Raw genomic sequence first — 22,840 nt, forward strand, 5'->3', positions numbered from 1 at the left:
AACAATCCAAAGGAAGATGATGGATAAATGCTTCGCCTTTTTATTCCCCAAGCAGCTAACTCTGAGACAAATTTCGTAAGGCTTCTCAAAAGGTCCTGGTGAGAATAAACATGTCACATTTAGCTGTGGCCAGATCTATACCACGGTTTGAATTAGTTTTCCCTCCATTCCAATCCAAATCCCCAATTCACACACTTGCTCTCTCAGATCACTTTCCAAATAAACTAGCTGCAGAAAAGCCATGCTTCCAGGAGAACAAACTTGGAACGAACTTGAATGTGGACATACTTAGCTATAAAAATAAGAATATCTTAGTGCTGTTTATAGCATCAAAAATTGAGAAGATCTTAATGTCCAATAACACGAGACAGATGAAGTAACTTCTATAATATCAACAAAATTGAATACTCCGCAGTGTTAAAAGAGATACAGCAGACAAATATTTAATGACTTAGCAAATGTTCCTAATATATTTAGCATAAAAAGCTACTTTCTAAACGGAATCTACAGTATGATGCCCTTTTTTTGTAAACATATACACATAAACAGAGATCGGACTAGAGGACTACACCACCACCGTTAACAGAGGTCATCTCTGATTAGTGGTAGTGTGAAGGCTATTTACTTTTATTTATTTTTATTTTCTACAATTTCTATAATGAATACGTACCATGTAAATTATCACCTTATTTAAAAGAAAGTCAAGCAGAAGAAAGTAAAGGAATGCCTTTCCGGATCTCCAGAGTTATTGGGCGATACAGAATTGGGTAAGGGGTGCTATTTATTCAGTCTACCACCCACCAGTCATCAGAGACGACCTCAGTCTGGCCTGCCCTCCGAGCACCACAAGTCTCAAATGCCCCTGATCATCGAGCTAGTGTTTTGTAGAACAATTAGTAAGCCCTATACATCACTCTTCTTGTTCAAGCAAACGGCAGGATCTTTAGGTGCTTGGGGAACCGCGACGTGAAAGAACGTGGCCAGCGAATGAAATCATCTTCACTGCGAATGCCATCATTCTGTTAAACGGAACAAACGTTTCCGTCTAGATATGCCGATTTCCAACAGCAGGAGACGCGCGGAAGCCTAAGCCTTTTATACTGTGGAGATGTTTTCTGCGATGAACAAAGAAGCCGGGGGGGGGGGGGGGAGGCGGCCGCTGATGAGTGAAGACAAGCAGAACACCCCACTTGGACGACGCCCGAGCCCGACGACCGGCGCTCGCATGACATGCGCGCCAGCTGCACGTTTTAAAGGAAGACGCTTTCATCCCGGTTCACGGCGTCTGACAAGCCAAATTACACGTGCGATGTCTCGCTTAGACTAGTACGCTCCTTCTGCTTGGCTATGAGGATCGGCAGTTTATTTTCAGCTTGGGCATTTTACTTCATTGGGGGAAATAATTTATGTGGTAAAGCTTTTAAATCCTGAGCCATTAAGCAGTGTGTTTATTAGAAGACACGGCCAGCGGGTCTGATTGCTCCATTTATAAGATTTCCAGATGTCTCTGAAAACATACAGACATGAAACTCACAAGTCACTGTTTACAGTACGTGCACTACTGAAAAGCAGATTTTTTTTTACTTTCCCAGCTATTTTATATTCATATCAGAAGCATCTGTTTATTTAAAGTTCAAGGGCCTTGCATGCCACAAAGGCCCTGAAAACAAACAAGGAAACAGCTGTCCAAAGGGCATGAGCAGAGGAAAGAAATTATCCCCACGCTTCAAGAAGCAATTTGCTGTTGGACTAAAAAGTCTCATTATGAAATATAATCTGTAACTTTCATTAGTATACATCTTATAAAATCTGATTAGGTCCGCGATTCATAAAAAAAGTCATGTTCCACGAGTTTATTTATTTCATTTGGCTGCTTGACACTCCACTGTACATTTACTCGTAGAAATAGCATTAAAAATAGTGATGAACCACAATATTGACGAGCGTAATATTACTACTTGACTGCTGTGACCTCAGGGCATACTGGGTGCAGGAAGAAGGAAGAAGAACGTTTCCTTCCTCTTTCTCGGATGTCGACCTGGCCCAGTGCAGAATTTTGAAATAGGAAGTGTTTGTCCTTGGCATCCTGCCATGTCATTCTTATTGCCACATCTCAACACCTTGGCCACCAGGAACAAGCCCCCTGCTCTGTGCACCCAGCTATGATTCTCTACCCACATCTGCCTTTCACGACTGCTCCATATTTCATCCTCTAAATGCACCTACCCCCTCCCAGCATACCCCTAACTCAAGGTCCATCCCTCAGGACAGCTGCTGCCAACGGGGCCAAAAGGAAAGCCATCTTATTAATTCATATTAACGATTAATAACGCATCACCTTCCGGGACAAATCTCTTCCAGAGGTATTTAAAGTTTTAAGACAGGCTAACTCTTAAGCAGAATATATCTGTAATTAATGTCCATGTCAATGATATAATACATGAAAGGGAAAAGCAAAGGTAGTGCGGAAAAAACAATTGAGGGGGTGGGGAATGTGGCCCTCAGACAGGCTGAAAGCCACCTTTCCTATACGGCCCTTTTCACAGCAGCTTCTTCCGTTATTTTTAATCCAAGGATTTCTCTAAATCTCCAACTCACCCGACAGTAGTAGCTCAGAGTATAATGAAGACAGCACCTACCCCGTAGAGTTGTTGAAAAAATTAACTGGTCAACATTCAGTACGGCACCTGGTTCATGACCAGAAGAGCACATTAGTTCTGATTCAAGGCTTTTTCCCTTGGGTTGAAGCGAACATTCATCCCTATGAAAACAGAATGCCAGGATTGTCTCGCTCCCTCACAAGATGACATTCTGTGCCAAATCATTTACAATTAGCACAAAGTTGCTTTCTTTTTTTGGTCAAGTATTCTACAAGTAAGAGATATAATCAGGGACGATTTGGAGAAGAATAAACACAACATTCAAAAAGGAGAAATATAGTTGATACCTCACTAGTTACCAAATAAATGTAAATTAAAACAATGACGGTGCATTTTATCACTACTGACACAATTCTTTTTAAATATCATACACTGTGGTCAAGGCATAATAAGTATTGGCCGATGGCTCATTTTTGTCATCACTGTAAACTAGCCAACACTCTTAGAGAGCAAATAAGCTACATCCATCAAGAGCTGCCAAAAACTATAAAAATTTAAAGTCTTTGACCCTGTAAGTACATTTCTGGAAATCCACCCTGAGAAAATAGTTCAAAAAAAAAAAAAAAAAAAAAAGGAATAGGCTACAATCTATGAATTTTATTTCAGCATTACTTGTAGAGTAGGGGGAAAAACAGAAACAACTAAAGATTTAACAATATGGTAACAATTAAGTAAATTAGTGCTGAATCCACATGAAGAAAAATTACAATCAATGAGAGACGATGAAGACTAATAATGGTTAAGGAAACCTGATATTTCTAAAATATTTACAACGACATTGAATGGACACACAGCTTTAACCTACATCATACCAGAAAAACTTAACGGACATCAAGTTCCATTGATCTCAGGAACCTGGAAAGTAAGAGCGTTGACGGACAGAAGAAACAACTGAACATTCCTCCATGATTTATTTTTTCTAACACACAGTGGACATAAGGAAAGAGAGTAAAGATAGTGGTCCACTGATCGTTTCCAGACAGCGTGGCTCCCTGGCCTTGCATCCTCCAGTTCCCTAGCACTGGATCCAACCCTGTCTATAATCAGAGAGAAGATCCGGGCCTTAACTACGCAGTTCGACTCAGTCCCAACGCGACCCTGGGCACTGCAATTAGTTCCCCGGACCCAGTTCCTGCCACCTGCCCCTTGCTGCCTCCACGGAGGGCCCTTCTCTCAGTGCGCCACGCACTGACCGGTTCTTCCAGAAGCTGAAATCCGGCCCCCGGGCCTCTGCCTGGAAGATGCAGAGAGCTTGTTCCCAGGCTCCTCTCCTCCTGGGCCATTCCTCCCAGGACCTTCTGCCTGACTCAGCTTCCATTCACGAAACAGGGCCTGCCTACCCCAGAGGGCACTCCTCACTATTCATTTAACAAATACTTATTGAGCTTCATTAAATACCCATCACCGATTTACAGCTAGGGATATAACAGCTGGACAAATATACCAGCCATCCCAGAGCCCAGATTCCAACAGGTGGTGCTTACATTTAGTAAGGGCACGTGCAGTGCCCAACATCCCAACGCTCCTGCCCTTCAAAGTCTAAAGTCCGCAGGCGCTGAAGAACTCAGGAGCTGTAGACATTAATGCCCGATCTGCCACGGAGCTCCTACAAAGCCTCAGGGTCAGAACGGCTGCAAATAATTTTTTTTTTAATTTTTTATATTTGTTAAATATAATGCTAAAACACATGGGCGCACATACATGGACACACACATAAACACACACTCACACATGTAACACACTCTTGCTTCTTGGACAAATAGCTCTTTTCCAGTTGCATGTTACTTTTCACCTGAAATTATTTTATATTTTCATCTCCCGACCTTGTCTGTAATCAATATTCAGACAGTATTTCTCAACTTTGTTTCTAAAAGCCTCAGCCTGATATGAAAAAGAGATTATAAGATCAAATTATTCCTGGTGACTAAAAAGTGAGAAAAATGCATAATAAGAAAGCACAGGCTAATAATAATAATAATGACATCACATTTAACAGGCAATTAAATAAGATCATCTATCTTACTGATGCCTCTCCCCGACCCCAACTAGAGCCTAATCGCAGAATGTGGTGTTCTCAATGATCCTTATCAAAGTGCTTTAAGTTTTATTAATAACAGCTGAAAACTTTTTAAACACATGTCCATCAACACTCTATACTGCAGTCAGTCCATACAATGCAACCCTCAGCAATAAAGAACAGACTACCGCAACACAGACGACTCCCCCAAGCGTCATGTTGTGCCAAAGAAGTCGACCTCAAAAGGATACGTTCTGTATGATCCCACTCATATCAAGGTCGACGACACGTAAAACTAATCTATAATAGTAGAGATATTAGTGATTGCCTGGAGTCAGGGGTGAGGGATTTTTTGGAAAGAGCTTGAAGTTATAAATACTTAATATTGTGATTTGGGTGTGGTTTAATGGGTGCGTGCAATTGTTAAAACTTAGTAAGCTGGACAGTTAAGATCTATGGTCTGTAAATTATAACCTACTTGGGGTGGGGGAGGAATGCTTTAAGCTCACACTAAGAGACTAACCAGAGGTCACCGGAAAGCACTTATAAATTATGAAACTTTTTTTTCATGAAAAATAATCCTAGCTGATGGAATCCAAAAAAAACAAACGTATTTACATGACCAAACTTCTACAGAAGCATTAATAAAGTTAATTTTAAAATAGCAGCTTGTGAATACATGTTATAAAGCTTTCATAAATTATGTTTCCTAGGTAAAGGCATGAGTACCCTTAAACCAGATAATCTTCAGAAGCACATTAATTTTACTAACCCAACAAGAGGATTAAGACAAGGTCCAAAAGGTAATAGTATTTTTTTAAATTATATGTCAATGATGCTAGGGTTTATACAACCTTTGGATGACCTCGAAGCAAGTATGACAGAACCACGGATTGTTTAAAAACTCTAGATTCTCCCCACCTAAACTGGTTTAGACAGAGGGGCCCTGAACTCTGACGGCAAGCCTGAAACAAATGTGCTATCTCACTCAAACTCCACACCTAAATGTCAGGCCAAGACCAAAAATCCAGAAAAAAAATCTATCTAATAAGGACTTTGTTGTATTTCTAAATTTTCTCATCCCTGCTCAAATTACTACCACGTTGCTACAAGATGTTATGTCATAATCAGGATAGAGTCATTTTTTTTGTTCATCAATAAATGCCTTTTATGTACCACATAAAGGTACTTAAACAAAAACTGCAAAACTAATGCAACTGTATGGATACCTTCAAGATTATCTAGTTTAATACTCTAAAACCACAAGTAACTTAATCGCTAATGCTTCTGGAGTACCTAGCTTTTCTCCAAACAAAAACTTAAAACACTTAAGTTTTATAAGATGTTCTTATAATAAGCTTCTAGATTTTCTCAAACTAGCTGACCTCTGGTTTCTTCCGCACTTATTTTATATAATAAGCTTCTCATCGTTCTGTACTCTTAACTTATGTAGAGTGAAAGATCATTTACCTGGCATGATTGGAGAATGCATGGCCTCAGTCAAATATTTTGATTAAAATTATGAAAGATACCAAGTTCAGACTTAAAATATAATAAAATATAATTAACATCAAAATTATAAAAGATTTAAAATCTTATAGTAAGTATTAACATAAAAAATAAAGAATTTTGTGTCTCTGGATCATAGTAATGAACTTAAATTATTCCTATCCCAGTAAATTGATCGAATGCCAGGTTAACAGATTTCTACGTATTAGAATGTCAGATAAATTCTCTTCAGTGATAGGCTTCTCTATTGCTGCACCCTAAAGAACCACTAATCCTGAAGGTTTGATCAAGGCATTTTAATGTTTTTTTTTTTTTTTTGAGTTCTAACCTGTGTATTCCAAGCACATCATCTGCTAAACCCTCTTACTCACAGAGGACTCATTCCATATTATGAGTTAAAGAACGTGAATGGACAAACAATAAGCCTTCCTCAGACTCTGGTGGGAGAAAACACCACTTCTCTTCCAGCTGCCACGTGTCAAACCAATGGAAACGGCTGTTAGAAATCAAAGCCATGAACCGGGCCGAAATCCCCAGAGTGCTGGCTCCGCGCCAACTCCAAAACCCAGGACTTTTGTTGGATGGAGAAAAATCAATAACAAATTAAGAGTCTCTTTTTTTGGAAGGTGGGTGGGGTGGGGTGTAGGGAGGAGTCACAAATATGTATCCTGATTCAGAATATGAAGTGTGGGGAAAAGGTTACATGAGTCGTTTTTTTACCCGGTGATCCCAATCTCAATGAGTTCTTCCTCATGGCCTCAAGGGCTTCTTTTATTACTGCCCCGTTTCTTAGTTCTGATCAACATTCATAGAGAAATTTAATATTTTTACAAGATTTAACTGGTATCTTTTATAGCATTTCTGTAAGGTTTCAAAGCATTATTAGCTTCATTTAACAGCCGAAAAACAGAGAGAAAGGTTAATGTCTTAAGGCCATTCTTGAAATCAACAGTAAATTCAAGATTTGAGCTCTAAATTCTAATATGATAAGAGCCAGAGTCCACTGGCTCACGAAGTTTTCTAGCACAGAGCCAATCCAAGGGCTCCTTTTTATTTTCTGAGTTGTTCAACAGTAATTTAAATATACAGAATTCTTATATAAGTAATTAACACGATTTCACCCTAAGATGCCACTAAAAAGATTTACAAAACTGTTCAGTAGATGCTTTTGTTCAGCTTGCAGATTGGACTTCTAGTGAAATCCTCTGGCACTTGGGTAATTTCTAAATCTGTGGTCAAGAATGGAAAATGGTTATTCCATCAAGATAACTAAAGGGCAGATCTGGAATGTGACTGCAACCAAACTTAAAACATAGTTAAATGTATAATTATAATCTCTATCAGAAGAAATTATTTTTAAACTAAGGTGCGAATGGTCCATATTATTCAATTTCCCAGGGAAATAGATGAGAATTCAAAATACTAGAGCCCCCTGCCCTCTAGTTGAGAATGCTAGCCTCAAAGAGCCACTGTGGTTGGTAGAGTCTGTCACGTCGGTGCTGGAGGGCAGAAAAAGACAACTACCAGATTACAAAATGTTCAGAAATGTATTTACCTAAAGCGCAATTATTGTCAGTTTTTCCGGTATCGTACATGGTAGAGAGACATTGGATCTGATGGCATGCAATCAATGTTCTGATCACTAGAAATGTATGTTTTATAGTGAGATGACAGTTCATTAGGGCCCTCCCTTTATGCACTTGAAGCAAGGCCCCCTTCTCAGTGACTGCATGCTCGCCAAATGATCCTCTGGTCACTGATTCTATCACTTAGGTACCGAGATCTTGGGAATGATGAGCCTTGGATAATGCACACATATAGTCACAAGAAACACTTATCACCCTGTAAAGGGAACAGGCTATAAATAAGGCTCTCAAGAGAGGGGCCCCATCTATCTTGCTTGATACGGTATCGCCAAGGCTAGAACATGCCTGGCATGTAACAGATGTTCCATTAATTTTTAATGGGCTATTATTGAAAAGTAGAATTCATCAGGGTCAATACCAGCAGTGGAACATCGAGCAAGCTCGACAGCGCAGAAGTGGGAAAGGGGAAGAGCAAGCCAAGTACAGAAAGGCCTTACCCGGCCTATCCTGCCCTGGCCATGGATCTTACAGGCCTTAGGACAAGTTCAGCCCAATCCGTCCTAAACTAATCCTGACCAAGACTGCCAAGTTCATTAGGAGTTTAATCAGTGTTTAGGGGTGTTGTTATTCTTGTTGCCCTAAATGTGCCATGCTCCCCAAAGCAGAACACCCTGTGAGCCCTAACGCCCCACAGGACTGAACAGGGGCCCAGATCCTGGCTTGGCCGTCCGGTTCCCTCACGTGGAGGAAACAATCCCAGTTACAGCTCCTGGCCCTGACCAAGGCTCCTTCCAGATGAGCTGGATCACAGCAGCTGCAGGCGTGAGTGATGGGTTCACCCAGGGCGTCTCTTCCTGGATCACAGACACCGCCATCAGCCTAACGGCAGGAACCACCACCACCAAATACCGCCGTTACCACCAATGCGACCATGACACCCCCACTGCCACGCCCCCCACAGCGCCTCGTTCAAACCTAAATGTGCCGCTTGTCCTTGAACATTTTACTGTGAACTGCACGCTGGCCTTAGTTTAACATAAAATTACTGAGTGCTTGCTCCCCCGTACCAGCGCCCCTGCTCCCGGCCCCGTTCATTTCTGACTCGAGCCTCAGTTCTCACCAGGCTTTTAGTGAGGTCCCAGCAGGTCACCTCGACGTGATCCAGTTATCTAATGACTGATGTTCCACAAACTCTTAGAAAACAAAGAACAGAATCAACCCCTTTTACGGACAAGAAACTGAGGCTCCGCAGAGTTCAAGAATTTGGACAAGGTCACATGGTACTTAAATGGCAAAGCCGAGATTCAAATCCAGGCTAAGTCTATATTTATTATGTTACCTAACACAGGGATGAGTACTTCGCAGGCCTTCCACTAATGTCTGTTTAACTGATAGCGTGTCTTCAGAATCTATTTTCAGATTAATATCCATCTAAGGGGCATCTCGTTTCAACGTTTATCTGCACCATGCAGACATATACTCGGCGAAAGCACTCTTCACAAACTCTGTTTCACCGACTCATCCGATTAACCGACTCTCCCCACGCGTGCACTAACCGTGCTCTCTAACACGCCCGCACACGCCGTCCCTCCGGCATTTTATCAACTCATACATATTGGATTTGCTCTCGAATCTGTTTATGACACTGGCGCTTATTATTGAAACTACATTAATTTAAATAAATATGCGTAATCCAATGAAACGTGAATATATAAAGAGCTGGTTCTATGAAAACTAAGTTGACGGCTTTAGCATCACTTGACCAATGTGTTAATGCAGAAAGATTTTTTTTTAAAAATCTAATTAGACATGGGAGGAATTTGAAAAAGAACTTGTATAATTTGAAGATGACTTTGCACTGAGATTTCTTTTCAAGTATCTCAGTCCTTCCTGCACTTACGGAAAATGGAGAGTCGAAACGGATGCAGCATTATGCTGCGGCACGGACGAGGCGCACACGGCTCTCCAAGCGACTGACCGCACTGCGCTCTGCAGCAAAGGACCCACGTGCAATTGTGCAGTTACGTGGTTCGGGTTAAAATAAAACTTTAGGATATACAGTACCTATTTTTTTTAATGGTTTCTCCATGTGAACAGTCTTTTCTGATTCAGTAGTCAGTCATATCAACAGGCCTTCCTCCGGGTGAGCCCCGCCCTGCTAATACTTCCTGTCTGAAGCACACAAAAAGAACCCGCCCTACACCACCAACTAGAAGGACACACTATGTTGAATTTTCTACTGTACTGAGAGTGTGTTAAACACTCTGGCGGGTTCGTTACCAATAATTAATTGTAACTGTCTCCTGAAAAGTTCTCATTTAAATTCTATTCCATCTAAAAGGATGAGATTTTCTACCACAAATAATTTCAATGTATACAAAATATACGTTTCAGAACTGTGTAAAACCTGCCCATTCAATATGATCAGATGCTTATTAATATCTTCGGAGACGTTAAAAGGTCTGGTGTAGACGGAACCTGTGGGTGAACACTCATGAATTTGGGAATAAGGGCATTTACTTACATTTGGCACTGTCTATTAACAACCTTAACTTTGTTTTTCACACTTACCTCAAGTGAAAAGTCTTACCCACTTTTAGCAAGCCAAAACAAATACCCAAAAGCTGAGAAGTCAAAATGCATGTAACAAAACCACAAATTCAGCAGTGAAGTAAATGTTTAAAAAAATTCAAGATCCTTTAAGATTCTCCAAAAATGGTAATTAACACATCGAATGAAGAAGAGTAAACTTTCAATAACTTTTGGATGATGAAAAAAATATCTTTCAGTTATAAAGGTATTTTAATTTTTGAATTTATAAGTCTCTTTTTAAGCAATGGTTAATGACAACTTAATAGTTGGTGTATAATGTTAGAACTCATTACTTAATCTTCCTAAGCTTCCTCATTTGCAAAGTGGAGTAATACCTATCTAATATGATGAATATCAAATGAGACATATGTAAAATGCCCAGCACGCAGCTGAAAATAAACCCATGTGAAAACCCTTTAGATCATATATAAAGCCAAGTATTCTTAATAGTGGAAGAGCTGAGGGAGACAAAGTACATGAATTCTGTGAAAATGCATGCAAAACTGTATGCATATATACTTATGTGCATTTTACTTGGATTTTTCATCAGATCCTCAAAGGAGTCTATGACCCCCAAAAAGCATAAAAGCCTATTTTATAATAGGCTTTGGCTTTATTTGTTCTGTTCCCAGATTTATAGGGCTTATAAAATTTTACTGGAATCTCTAGATACAAGCTAAATTTAAATTAACAACAACAAAAAGTTCAATTAAAAACATGGTTATGGTAAGACATGTATTGTCCTTTTATTTCTCTTTTAAAAAACTAAACTTAAATTCATTTGGCTTGAATTATTTCCCAACCTTGCCATAAATTAAAAAAAAGAAAAAAAATACCCAAACTCAAAACTAAATTTTAAAAACCTAAACAAGAAAACAATAGCAGCACACACACACACTGAACCACACACAGACACACACACAGACACACACACACACACACACACACACACACACACACACACACACACACACACACACAGAGTCAGGGAAACTCTTAACAGCCAAGAAGTAAAGCCCTATTACTTGTATAATGAAGTAACAATTGTTCGTTCTTTGGAGTTAATTTTTCAAATTACTTCATTCTCTCATTCTGACTCAAAGTTTATATCTATATATATAAAAATAAAAACATATAAATATACATGTTTATATATATTTACATATATACAAATACATCCATATATATAAATATTCATATATTTTAATCTATGTAAAAAGGAGACTGGGGTCACAGAAGGGACCTCAAACTAGGACTCAGGGACACCAGGGTTACGGTCCTGCTCTGTCACTAACTCTAACACAGCTGGACCTTAGCCTTCTATGGCACTGATTCTACATAAAAACATGGGGTCCCCAAATAAAAGACTGAGGTACCTGCTGTGCTAGAATTGTACTTTATTATTAGAAACAGAAACTTACACAAAGGAGGTAACCTGACAAGAGAGTTGATTCTAGGTCTAATGAGAAAATGCACCTAAAATAATGCAACTCTGAATTACAGACAGTTCTGTCCTGTCAACACTCGCAAGGCAGATAAACTCAGAGCGGGGCTTCCGGTTGGGACCGTTTAAGACTTTAGCTTAACATCATCGGTAAGAATGGCGGAGACTTCCACATGTTTATCTTTCTAAAGTGAGCCTCAGTTGTAAGACATATTAATGAAGTACAGACTGATAAAAATTCACAAGAGAAAAAAGAAGTATGGTATGTCTTGATAGGTAGACCTTTATTTTGTATTTCAGTGAAAAAATACTTGTTATGGAAAAGGCAGCTTATTTTAAATTGATTTTATTTCCCAACTGCCTTTTCCAAAACAAGTATTTTTCAACAGAATATAAAATAAGGCCTTACCTACCAAGATATCCCTATGCTGAAGAGATGTCCCCTTCCCCCCAAAAAATAAACTCTATAAATGTTAAGCATTTAATAAGTCTACCAAATACAACTCTTTCAATATATTCCTGTAAGAGCAGTACAACATACACAAAAGGCAAATTAGCATGGCAAGAGGTTTTCTGAAAGGCTGTGATGAGTAGCATTGCAGGACTAGAATGTGACGGTTACTAAAAGAAACATGAGAGGCATTCTCCCAGTTCCTCGCAGGCCAATGTCTCCAGCACAAGAACTACTACAAAGAGCATTCAGGGCAGAATTCACACGGTCTAGCCTCTTAGGCCGAAATCATCTTTTGAAATCCCACCCCCCACCTCCCGCCACAACGTGGCACTGTGTGAATCAAAGAAACCAATCAGTGATTCATTTGTTGAAGGTCAGATGTAAGGCACAATGAATGAGGCCCAACCATTCCGATGAATCGAAAGAGCAAAAAGAAACCCAAGATTTGGTCTTGTTGAAAACAATGTCCCAGAACCCAGCAAATAGCATTACCGTTCAGAAAAGACCAGAATGAAATGACGTGTTGGTACTGTCATTACATGACATGTAACAAACACTTTCCTTCATGTTAAAAAAAAAAAAAATACACGTGGCATCTGATTCGCACCTTTACACAAAACTTCAGTATCAGCTAACGTTTTTCAAATGCCTTACCTCGTGAATGGGGCTTCCAAGCGAAGGCTAATGAGGCCATCTGGGGAAGACCACCAAGGAGGCCTTCTCGAAGCTGGTATTTCACATTTAATAATAGCATGTCTTACCAAGCTAAGGTGCAAAAATTTCAGTCTCTAAATTTAAATATTTTGTAACACACTTCAACTAATTATAAGGAACAAAAGATCGAACCCACAATTTTCTGTTTGTGCAAGTAGAATTTGGAGATTATTTCTTAAGAAGTTAGTCCTAATTTTTTTGTGGTCCTCAAAACACAGTTCACCTGTTGGAAGGAATATAAATAAATATAAACTTTTAGACGGCGATTTGGCATAGCTATCAAAAATTAAAATTTGCATGTACCTTTGGATCCACCAATTACATTTTGATGAATCTACCCCATAACATTTTTGGATGCAAATATAAAAATGTTCGTTCACTGCTGCATTTTTGTAAAGGTGAAAAATCATAGATGTTGATTAACATAAAGAATACTGTGCAAAATGAGTTGGACCCAAATGTACTCAGTTGTACAGAACTCCTTGATACTTTATTCAGTGAACATAGCAAGTTGCAGAACAACAGGTATAGTAAAAATATACTTATGTCAAGAAAATGTGTATGTGTGGGCGGGTGTGTGTGTGTAACTCCACAGAAAATGGTCTAAAAGGATTCACACCCAACAGAGGCTACACGCTAGGGAGGAACTGTGGATTGATGTGTGTAGGCTGGCGTGGGCGTGAAGGGAAAGGTAATTTTAAAGAATGATTTTCACTTTCTACTCCACAGACATCTACATCATTTAAATACATAATATATAAAACATCTGTTCTTTATGGAAAGTAAGAAAGATACAATGTCGAATTTTTGCTAAACTCTAGAAGCACTTAAAGAGGATGCTAAAATAATAATAATAAAAAAAAGTAAAGGTTGTCGATAGTCAAAAACATCTTTTGTAGACTTTAACTTTCAAGGAAATAAAGACAGATCAGTGCAGTATCAATCAATTGTTATAAATGCATATGGCAGTGTTTTTATAAAAAAAACAAGGATCAGAGAACTAAAAGATTTATATCTTAAAATTTTTAGAATGTAAACGGTTCTGAAATCAGAAGCATTATCATCATTCTAAACGTCTCTCAGAAATACAGTTTTAACAACGAAGTCTATGACTCTGGTACACAGCGTCCGCCGAGTGGGTACGCGCTTCTGATTTAAAAAACTGGCACATATAAAGCGGCAGACGGCACGAGGCGTTTTCTCTTACCTGTACATTTTCTTCTGTAACCTGGATTTCTGCAGTGTAAACATAATCGATTAGCATCCTCAGGGTCCAGCCATCTACCTCTTTTATCCGCACTCTCTTTGCTCGGCTCTCACTCATCTCACCTAAAACACAGAGGAGTCAGAGTGACGCTAGAGCAAGACACAGCTGTGGAAAGGCCAAGGCCAAGGCGGACTGGTCCATTTTCTTATCGCGAACTGTGTTCAACAGGCGCCGTGATCAGCCACTGTTCTGCAGGCCTAAAACATGCCCCCACTTCCCCTGAAAGCTGACCTGAGTAAATCGCAAAATGTACTTTTGCCATCGCCTGTACCTGAAAATCACATCGCGACAGTGAGCAAGCCACGTGTCCAACTGCATGTACTATACGGTACTTGTGGCATTGTCGGATCAGTACCCAACGCTGTCCACGCTTCTGAGCAATCTGTTTTCTGCTCACGACTAGAAGAGTCACAGTGTTAATTAACCCCCTTTGGCTGACAGCAATGAGCAGGTGCTGAAAAGGGGCCGTTTGCTTCGCAGCATCCATTGGACAAGCACAACCAGAGCCTGCCGTGAATGTGTGTGGCCTGCACTGGACACAGGGGCTCTGGCCTCGGTAGGGAGGACCCAACTCTCATGCAGGAAACCATGAGAACACGAATTACATGAGAGGCTGAGAAAATGCAAGACAAAAGAGGAATTAGAACAGGGTTAGTCGAAGGCAAAGATCTGGTCCAGAGACCAAACCTAGACCAAACCTGCTCCTGCCTGGCATGTGTGGTAACTTCATCCTGAAGTCATTTCCAAGCCAGCATTTATTGCTAAAGCCAGACAGATACCCTTCTACATCACTGTCTGCTAAAAAGTGGTCCAAGATCGCTCTTCCAGTACCCGCTGAACTAATTAAGCATTCGGGGATCATAAATAAGACCTCCTCTGTGGAAAGAAACAGAGACGCAGAAGGGATGGCCTCTAAACCAAAGGGACTTAGGGAGAGGAAGCAGCAGGCTCATGTGTGAACAAGAAAGTGACCCAAGACAAGAAAAGACAGAAGCCATCAAATGGTGGGGAAAGAAAATTTCAATTAAAAATAACAAGGGCCGGCTAAAAACAATGCCGAGTGCTATGGGGCACCTTAGCAAAGAGGTTTGAGTCTAGATTTCAACACGTTTTAAGGATAAAAGCAGCGTGGAAAACAATGTTTCCATCCCTCGCCTTCGCCTTGTTCAGGCCTCTCCTGATCAAAAAGAAACACGAGAGCCTCAAGACTTCTTGAAAGTTCATTCCTTTTTTCAGATACAGTGCACTGCCCATGGCCATAACTACCAGAAAAGCCCACGGGGATTCACAATTACACAAAATTCCTTTACAAACACAAACCCTGGGAGGCAAGAGAGAATAACAATGATGGAGGTTTAACAGCGTGCTTCCCTGGAGACTATCTCTGACAAGATCTCAGAAAGAAGCTGTTCTCCTAAGAGCTAAAAAATATCTCGAAACCTACCCTGCTGCCTCCCAGGGGAAAAACATTCATCAGTATCACAAGGCAGAGAGTTAACGAGAAAGAGGTACATATCCCTAAACAGCAGGAAGACGGGGACCTAGGTCACGTGTCTGCTGTTACAGTATGTATTTTTCCCCCTTAAAGGGGGAAAAAATGAGGGTTGAGGAACATGGAAAACTAATTCATCTGCATGTGAGGCACGTTCCACTATCCCACTCTCTCTGATCTTGTGTATAAACAAGATTTGTATCATCCGGAAGCTCTTCTTTGTGTCAAAAGTAAAGATATTTGGATTCCAATGTGGACTTTTGGAATTAGCGCCTCTAATTCATCTGTAGGACCCCTGCGATTTGTGAAGCCCTGTAAGACCTGAGGGAACAGGCATAAAGCCATGTGTCCAGTTCCCAAGGAGCGACTTCACCCCTCAAAACTTAGGCGTGCCTTAGCATACGCGGAACGAAATCTGACTTCGGTTTACATGTATGACTGAAAAACAGTCCTCTGCCAAGCAGTTTTTAACACTGCAGTTTTTAAAGTATTGCTATAAGATGTGCTTTGTTACCTCATACAGTCCTTACGTCATTTTTAATATCGTCACTTCTCCGCCCGGAAAGCCACCTACTTTCAACGAATTCAATGACACTCACGTACTGCTTCAGAAACATTTTAATCTGTGTTTTTCACATTCATGAACGAAACCAGTAACGACAACAAGCGGCTTGCTACAGATTGCATTAATAGTTTAAAAATCCCAGTAACTGCTCAGAATCAAAACACTAAAGAGAGTCGGAGAAGCTATTTCAATCTAACTCTAGCTGCTTCGTATTATCTTAGTTACTGCCCCTTGCTGTGTTCATGGGGGAAATCTTTAAATAGTATGGTTTTATAACATTTATTTTTGATAATGCATTTTAAAAGGATATCCAATGATACTGCACAGAGTTCATCTGGTATCATCTTTACCTTCCCACGGTCTCTCTTGGATTAGACTGTTTTGTTTCTGTTTCGATAGTGAATTCTGAAGCTCTACTGGGATACTCGCGTGGACGCCATCACTGAAAACCTGGGAGTCACCCTTGACCCCTCTGTCTTGATCCGCTCGTCCCGTCATTAACCCAAGCCTGCGGGATTAACAGCGGCTCGCTCTCAGGCCAAGGCCCTCTCCATTCCTCTGCCACCGTGCCACTGGGGCTCCGCTCACCTCCTGCCAACGCCACCACAGCACGCGCCCCCGTCTGGCCCCACCTCCAGACCTGACTGCGGCACTCAGAGGTCTGCGGCGGCTCCCAGGCCAGGCCCGCCACCCCTGGCCACGGCCACCCCTGCCTCGCTCTCTCCCACTTTCCCCTCCCTTCTCTCTCCCACTTCCAGTCTTAGAAATTCCCTACCTTGATGCCTCTGTGGGGCTTTGCCCCTTTGTGTCCCCCACGCCCTCATCCCCCAGGCTGATCCCCACACGGTCTTCAAAATTCAGCTGGAGCCCCTCCAGGTAGCCCCTCCAGGTAGCCCCTCCAGGTATCCTTACCTGTTGGGGACCCAAGGCCAGGTTGGGCTCTCAGGCTGAGTACACTGGGTACCTGCTGTAAATCCACTCTATCATAATCTTAGCTAGTTCTCCCCACTTGGGTTCTCGAGCAGGGATGACATCTTTCTTATCTCTGTATCCTGCAATGCCTGACATGTGGTAAATACCCAATAAATATTGGTTGGATAAATGAACGACTAAAAGAGTGAAAAATAAAGCAAGTGTCAATTTAAGATGTACCATCTCTACTTAACATAATTAGTGACACTTAAATTAATCTCGAACATGGGTCTTCTAGCTATGAAAAATTTTGGTCGACAAATAGTTATTAACATCCACTATGCATTCCAGGCTGAGCTAACTAAGCACTTTCACTAGTGAATATTGAAGCATCTGTACTTTTTGTGAGAAAAGAAATGAAGTCCTCCAAATTATAAAAGCTTAAGGACATAAGTATAAAAACATGCCTATCTCAAGGACCTTTAATCAGGACTCCTGAAGCCCAGCACAAACTGATAACTTCATTGATTCATTCTAAAGTTCTAAAAAGTGAATAGATTTAAAAGAGAAAACCCTAAGATTCATTTCAATTTTTAAAATCCTATGATTTTAATTTCAGTTATTACTCAGCACTTAAAACATGTGAAAGAAAACGAAAGTATAATACAGCAGCTTTAATGTGCTGAAACCCTAAGAAATGAATGACAAATTTATAGTTACATTTAATAAATAAAATATGTTCCGTTGCTCAAGCTCTACTCATTATTTCCCCTTTGTTCACTATTAGTCTTGGGTTATAAAGAATCTGCTGACACACAGATGTTTTCATACTGGCGAGCAGACCCGTATGCCCCTAGCAGCCACTCCCTAGGGTGGTCAAGGGATACAACTCCTCAGTTCTACAACGAATCTAAAGCAAACACGGGGACTGCATGCCTCGGTAGCTTTAGTCTAGTTGGAGGAACTTCTGGAAAAGGTCTCCTAGCTCCTAAAACAGAGGGAAAAAAGAGACAATCCCCCTGCTTCCTGGAGATGCTGGGTCTATTCCTGTAGGCATGCAGGAGGGGAAGCAAACCTGTGAATAAAATTCTTACTGAGGACAGAGGGTGGACAGACAGAAGGAACCAGATCCCTGATGAAATTCTCGAGCTGCAGGTGTGATGGAGCCTGGCCCCGGCCCACTTTCCGATTGTGAGAGGATATAACTCCCTGCTATTTACACCGGTTTGAGCGGAGTCTTCTGTTACATGCAGACTAAAACATTCTAACGTGTGCTCTTTATGTGCAACACCCTATTTCATTTCCTTCCTGGAAGTCAGCGATAGCAGAAATTATCTTTTCTTTATGTTTACTCTCTAACCTCTTCTCCCAGTGAGATTGATGAGTATGGGGAGCTGTCTGTCTCGTTCATTTCTATGATCCCCAAAGCCTACTACACAGAAGATGCTCGATAAATATTCCTTGATAAATGAAAGCATAAATCTTAGGCAAATACAACCATGTATACGACTTTGAAAAAATTTTCACTTCTTAATCATTTAAATGATAATTTATCTTTTCCTATTCTAACTTACCTCACCAAATCATGTTCAATGTGACAAAAGAAATTATCAAAAAGCACACACAAAGCTGAAGGAAACTGGACTTTGGGTGGTAAACACATAATAGAATATACAGATGTTAAATTATAATGTACACCTGAAAATTATATAATTGTATTAACCAATGTTACCCCGATAAACTTAATTAAAAATATAATAAAAAATAATTTTAAAAAAGCACACACAAAAGAAGAGTAAAAATTAAAATTCATTATTTCTCCCTAGATTTCATATATTTTAGCTTGTGGCCCCAAATAAGCCTCAAATGTACTTGTAAGAGAAACAGTTTTTTAAATGCCATTATTTGTAACAAACAAGTAGTTTAAAAAGACATGAGCCCAATCTGACACATTTTTTTCCTCTGGTAACAGTTAACTTGGCCCTGCTCTCAACAGGCCCACACTTGACAAAGTGAAAACCTGTGACTCTGTCACAGAAGAGCTTTTCGCCTCCCTCCTCTACCCAAACACTTGTAACTACGATGAGTAACAGAATTCTTTCCTCGGTGATATAATTCGAATGAAAAACTCACCTACGATTTATAGGAGATTAAAAACAAGGGCCAAGGAGGAACATCTGCCTACTCCCCTTTCCCAAGAGGTGACTACTCATGGGAAAACAAAAGAAGAACAGGGAGACACCCTGTGCCACTGCACACACATCTGTTTGTCCACTAAGCAAGAGAAGGTAAGTACACGCGGTAAGCGACAGAATGGAAACATGCGAAGGTCTCCTGGTCGGCCTCGCTACATATTTTATAATAAACATTCGCAGGGCTTCAGCCCACGAAAACAGACAAAGAAACAACAGACTCATATTCTAGACATCTTTCATGAATGTAGTATGCACACTAAACCACCGAGACCAAATCTCACTGTCTTCTCTGCCTGATCTCTGCCAAACTGTCGACTACGCAGTGGATTCAGAAGAAGAAAAACGTACCAATATTGCTAGATAGGTAAATGGCATCTCTCACTAAAGAACCACCTAAATCCAGCCTGATAAGCACATAAAAAGATGCTTGATATCATTAGTCATTAGGGAAGCGTGAATTAAAACTACAAGAGATGGCCTTTCACACCCGTTAGAATGACCACAATTTTTTTTTTGAAAAAGAGAGTAACAAGTGTTGGCGAGAAAGCCGGAGAAATGGAAACCCTCGTGCACTGCTGGTGGGAAGGCAAACTGCTGCAGCCGCCACGGAAAACAGCATCGCAGTTTTTCACAAAGTCAAATACAAATTTACCATAAGGCCCAGCAATTCCACTCCCATATTTCTGCCCCCATGGGAAATGAAGATATCTGTCCATGCGAAGAACTGCACGGGAATACTCACTCATAGCAGCATTATTCGTAATAGCTAAAACCTGCAAACAACCCAAATGTCCATGAACCAGTGAATGGATAGTCCAATGAGGTATATTCATACAATGGAATCTATTTAGCAATAAAAAGGAACAAACTGATGATACATACCATTCATGGATAAACCTCAAGAATATTACGTAGGAATAAAAACGTTCTAGAACTGATTTATGGTGACGGCAGTACCATTCAGCGTATTTACTAAAAATCATTGAACTCTACACTTGAAATGGGTAAATTTTATGTAAAATATGGCACAATAAAGTTGTTTTTTAAAAAACTGCACACAACAGAGGTATTTCAATGCACATTTTAGATGTGCCAGAAATTAACATAGTGTCCCTATTCTGCATCTACTTTAGCACATAGAAATCTAATTTTGATCAAGCATTATCAGTCAGAAATCAGTTGAACTGCAAGAAGTAACCACCTGCCAGTTAACTGAGATACACTAGGAATATTTATGGACTCAAAATGTCTTTGGGGCCTCATTCCTATCATCAGGCAAAGCTCACACTTTCATAAATTGCATGTCAGCTAAAACGCGAAGAGTTGAGAACCACTATACAAAAATATAAAGAGGGAAACTGAAATGTAGTGTAGGTTATAAAGGAAACAGAAGGAAGATAAAGACACAATAAGATCTCCCATCTCTGGCATCCATGTCTCTGGATAGCTAAGGCTCAGAAAGCTCGGGGACTCTAAGTATTGTCTTTTGAGGGGAAAGGAAACTAACCCTGATCTTGTAGGTTTAAGTTAATCACTTTATTTTCATAACTAGGGAAAATGAAATATTTATCAAAAAAAAGTCTAGCCTAAGCCTTTCTCAATCTTCTATTCTTACAGAATATAAAGACATTTAGCAGTTAAGAGTAAAAAATATTAATAATAATAATCATAATTACTGTCAACCTTATTTGAGCATGTTCTATGTGCCAAGCAAAGGGCTAAGAAATGCACACATGATCTCACTTAATTTCTACAAAAATCCTAGGAGGTTATACTATCATCCCATTTTCCAGATGGGGAGCTGAAGCACAGATGGATGAAGTGACTGATGATCCCAAAGGTCCAGAAAATTTGACAAGGAAGTGGCAATAGCAGTATCATCTGAAGGAAGGCCAGTTACAGGGGAAAGAAAGGGTTTCACTACGGAATTCCTAAATTAGGTGAACACATTCAGATCGAACCCTCCTTCTTACAAGCCCAGAGACTCTGTCTAGAAAAGTATCCAGGTATAAATAAGATAAACTAAGAAACTGAAGTGAACCCCAGGACGTAAAAACCTGACTCCTCCCACTTCCTTAGCATTGCCTTTTCAAATCAGCCGCAGCTGAAGGCTCCCTCTCAAATCACTTTCCCGACCTGGCTCGTGGCCCCTCTGCTATCATCCTTCCTACATTCTGGATTATTTCAGTTCAAGAACAGTGAGATCCGACAGGCTGAAAGGTGAGGTGGCCTCCTGACTTCTCTTTACTCTGAAAACACTAATAATTCCATTCTCCCCACATGGCCTTCTGCACTTGCCTTCAACTATGTAAACCTTTTATATCCACTAGGTCTCAAGAAAGGTCAGATCCCCTCTCTCAGTGCTGCCCGTCACATGCGCATCGCTGCTTTGGGCACGCGGATCTTCTGTACACTATTATGTATTCAAAGTGTGCACGTCTCATCTACCCAATGACGCACTAAGCTACTGGGGTGGGAAACATGCTTACGTTGTTTCGTATTCCTTGTAAGTACCAAGCAGAATGTTAAGCACAGGAAATAACAGTTTCTGAAGTATGAATAGCTTTGCATTTGGGCTTTTTAGTATAACTACATTTGTATTTATAAGCATTTTGCTGGTCCTATCAATACCCTACAGATTACAAGCTCATTGCTAAATGGATAACTTCATTTCTTTGTAGAGCATTATACGTTTAATTTTTTTTAAGAATGAAGTTAAAGACTTCAAGTGTGGCAGGCATAAATTACTTTTCTCCCAGAAATACTAAAATCGTTTTTTACATTTTTCTTTTTTTCTTTTTTATTACCTTCCGCCCCAGTTTCATTTTATGCATTTTTATAGTTACCACCCTATTTATAGTTACCCACCCTATTTATAGTTACCCACCCTATTTTCCCATATTTCTGAATCGAAGGACATTAAATAAACATCTTTTTTCACTGTAAACACTGGATAAAACTAATGTGAAAACCACTTGACAAAAATGTAAAATAGTAAAAGTGCTTTTCTTTGGACGAATTAATAAAGTGCCAAAAGCTGTTATAAAGGGCAAGAAGGTAAACTGAGGCAATATATGTAAATGAGGAAAACTGAGGATAAAATTGTGAGTAAATGTATATAATACACATGATTACAACACTGAAAAACAATGAAAAACAAAAGATGAGAAGGAATTTGGAACAAAGCAAAAGCATTTTCTTGTATTGCCATGCTTAATTTTATAAACGCAAAATGCTAATAAGAAAATACGAAAAGCCTAGAACTGTATGCATGGAAAAAACACCTGTAACTGACACATTCCATACCTGTAAACATGGCGTGGAAATAAGGACTACAGGCTGCCAGCACCACTCGGTGAGCAGGGATCTCCATGTCTTCGGCCACAATCGTGACATCGCACAGCAAATTCTGACTGTTTACAGAGTGGAGAGA

The 22,840-nt window shown here is 40.1% G+C and overlaps 1 protein-coding gene across 5 annotated transcripts in view; it reads right to left on the minus strand.

Annotated features, from left to right (window-relative positions):
- The window catches only part of KLHL2 (kelch like family member 2), a 91,997-nt gene that overhangs the window by 33,817 nt on the left and 35,340 nt on the right, over positions 1-22,840 (minus strand). For 4 of the 5 annotated variants that reach the window (XM_016154588.2, XM_036233980.1, XM_036233982.1 and 1 more), the window contains 2 exons: positions 22,714-22,820; positions 14,184-14,305 (listed from right to left, as the gene is read on the minus strand). In XM_016154588.2, coding sequence (XP_016010074.1) covers positions 14,184-14,305; positions 22,714-22,820 — 229 coding nt within the window. Of the gene's footprint in view, positions 1-14,183; positions 14,306-22,713; positions 22,821-22,840 lie in introns of those variants that run through there. The other variant, XM_036233983.1, reaches the window with a different exon arrangement.

Source organism: Rousettus aegyptiacus, unplaced genomic scaffold, assembly GCF_014176215.1.
Source record: "Rousettus aegyptiacus isolate mRouAeg1 unplaced genomic scaffold, mRouAeg1.p scaffold_m13_p_16, whole genome shotgun sequence".
Lineage (NCBI taxonomy): Eukaryota > Metazoa > Chordata > Mammalia > Chiroptera > Pteropodidae > Rousettus > Rousettus aegyptiacus.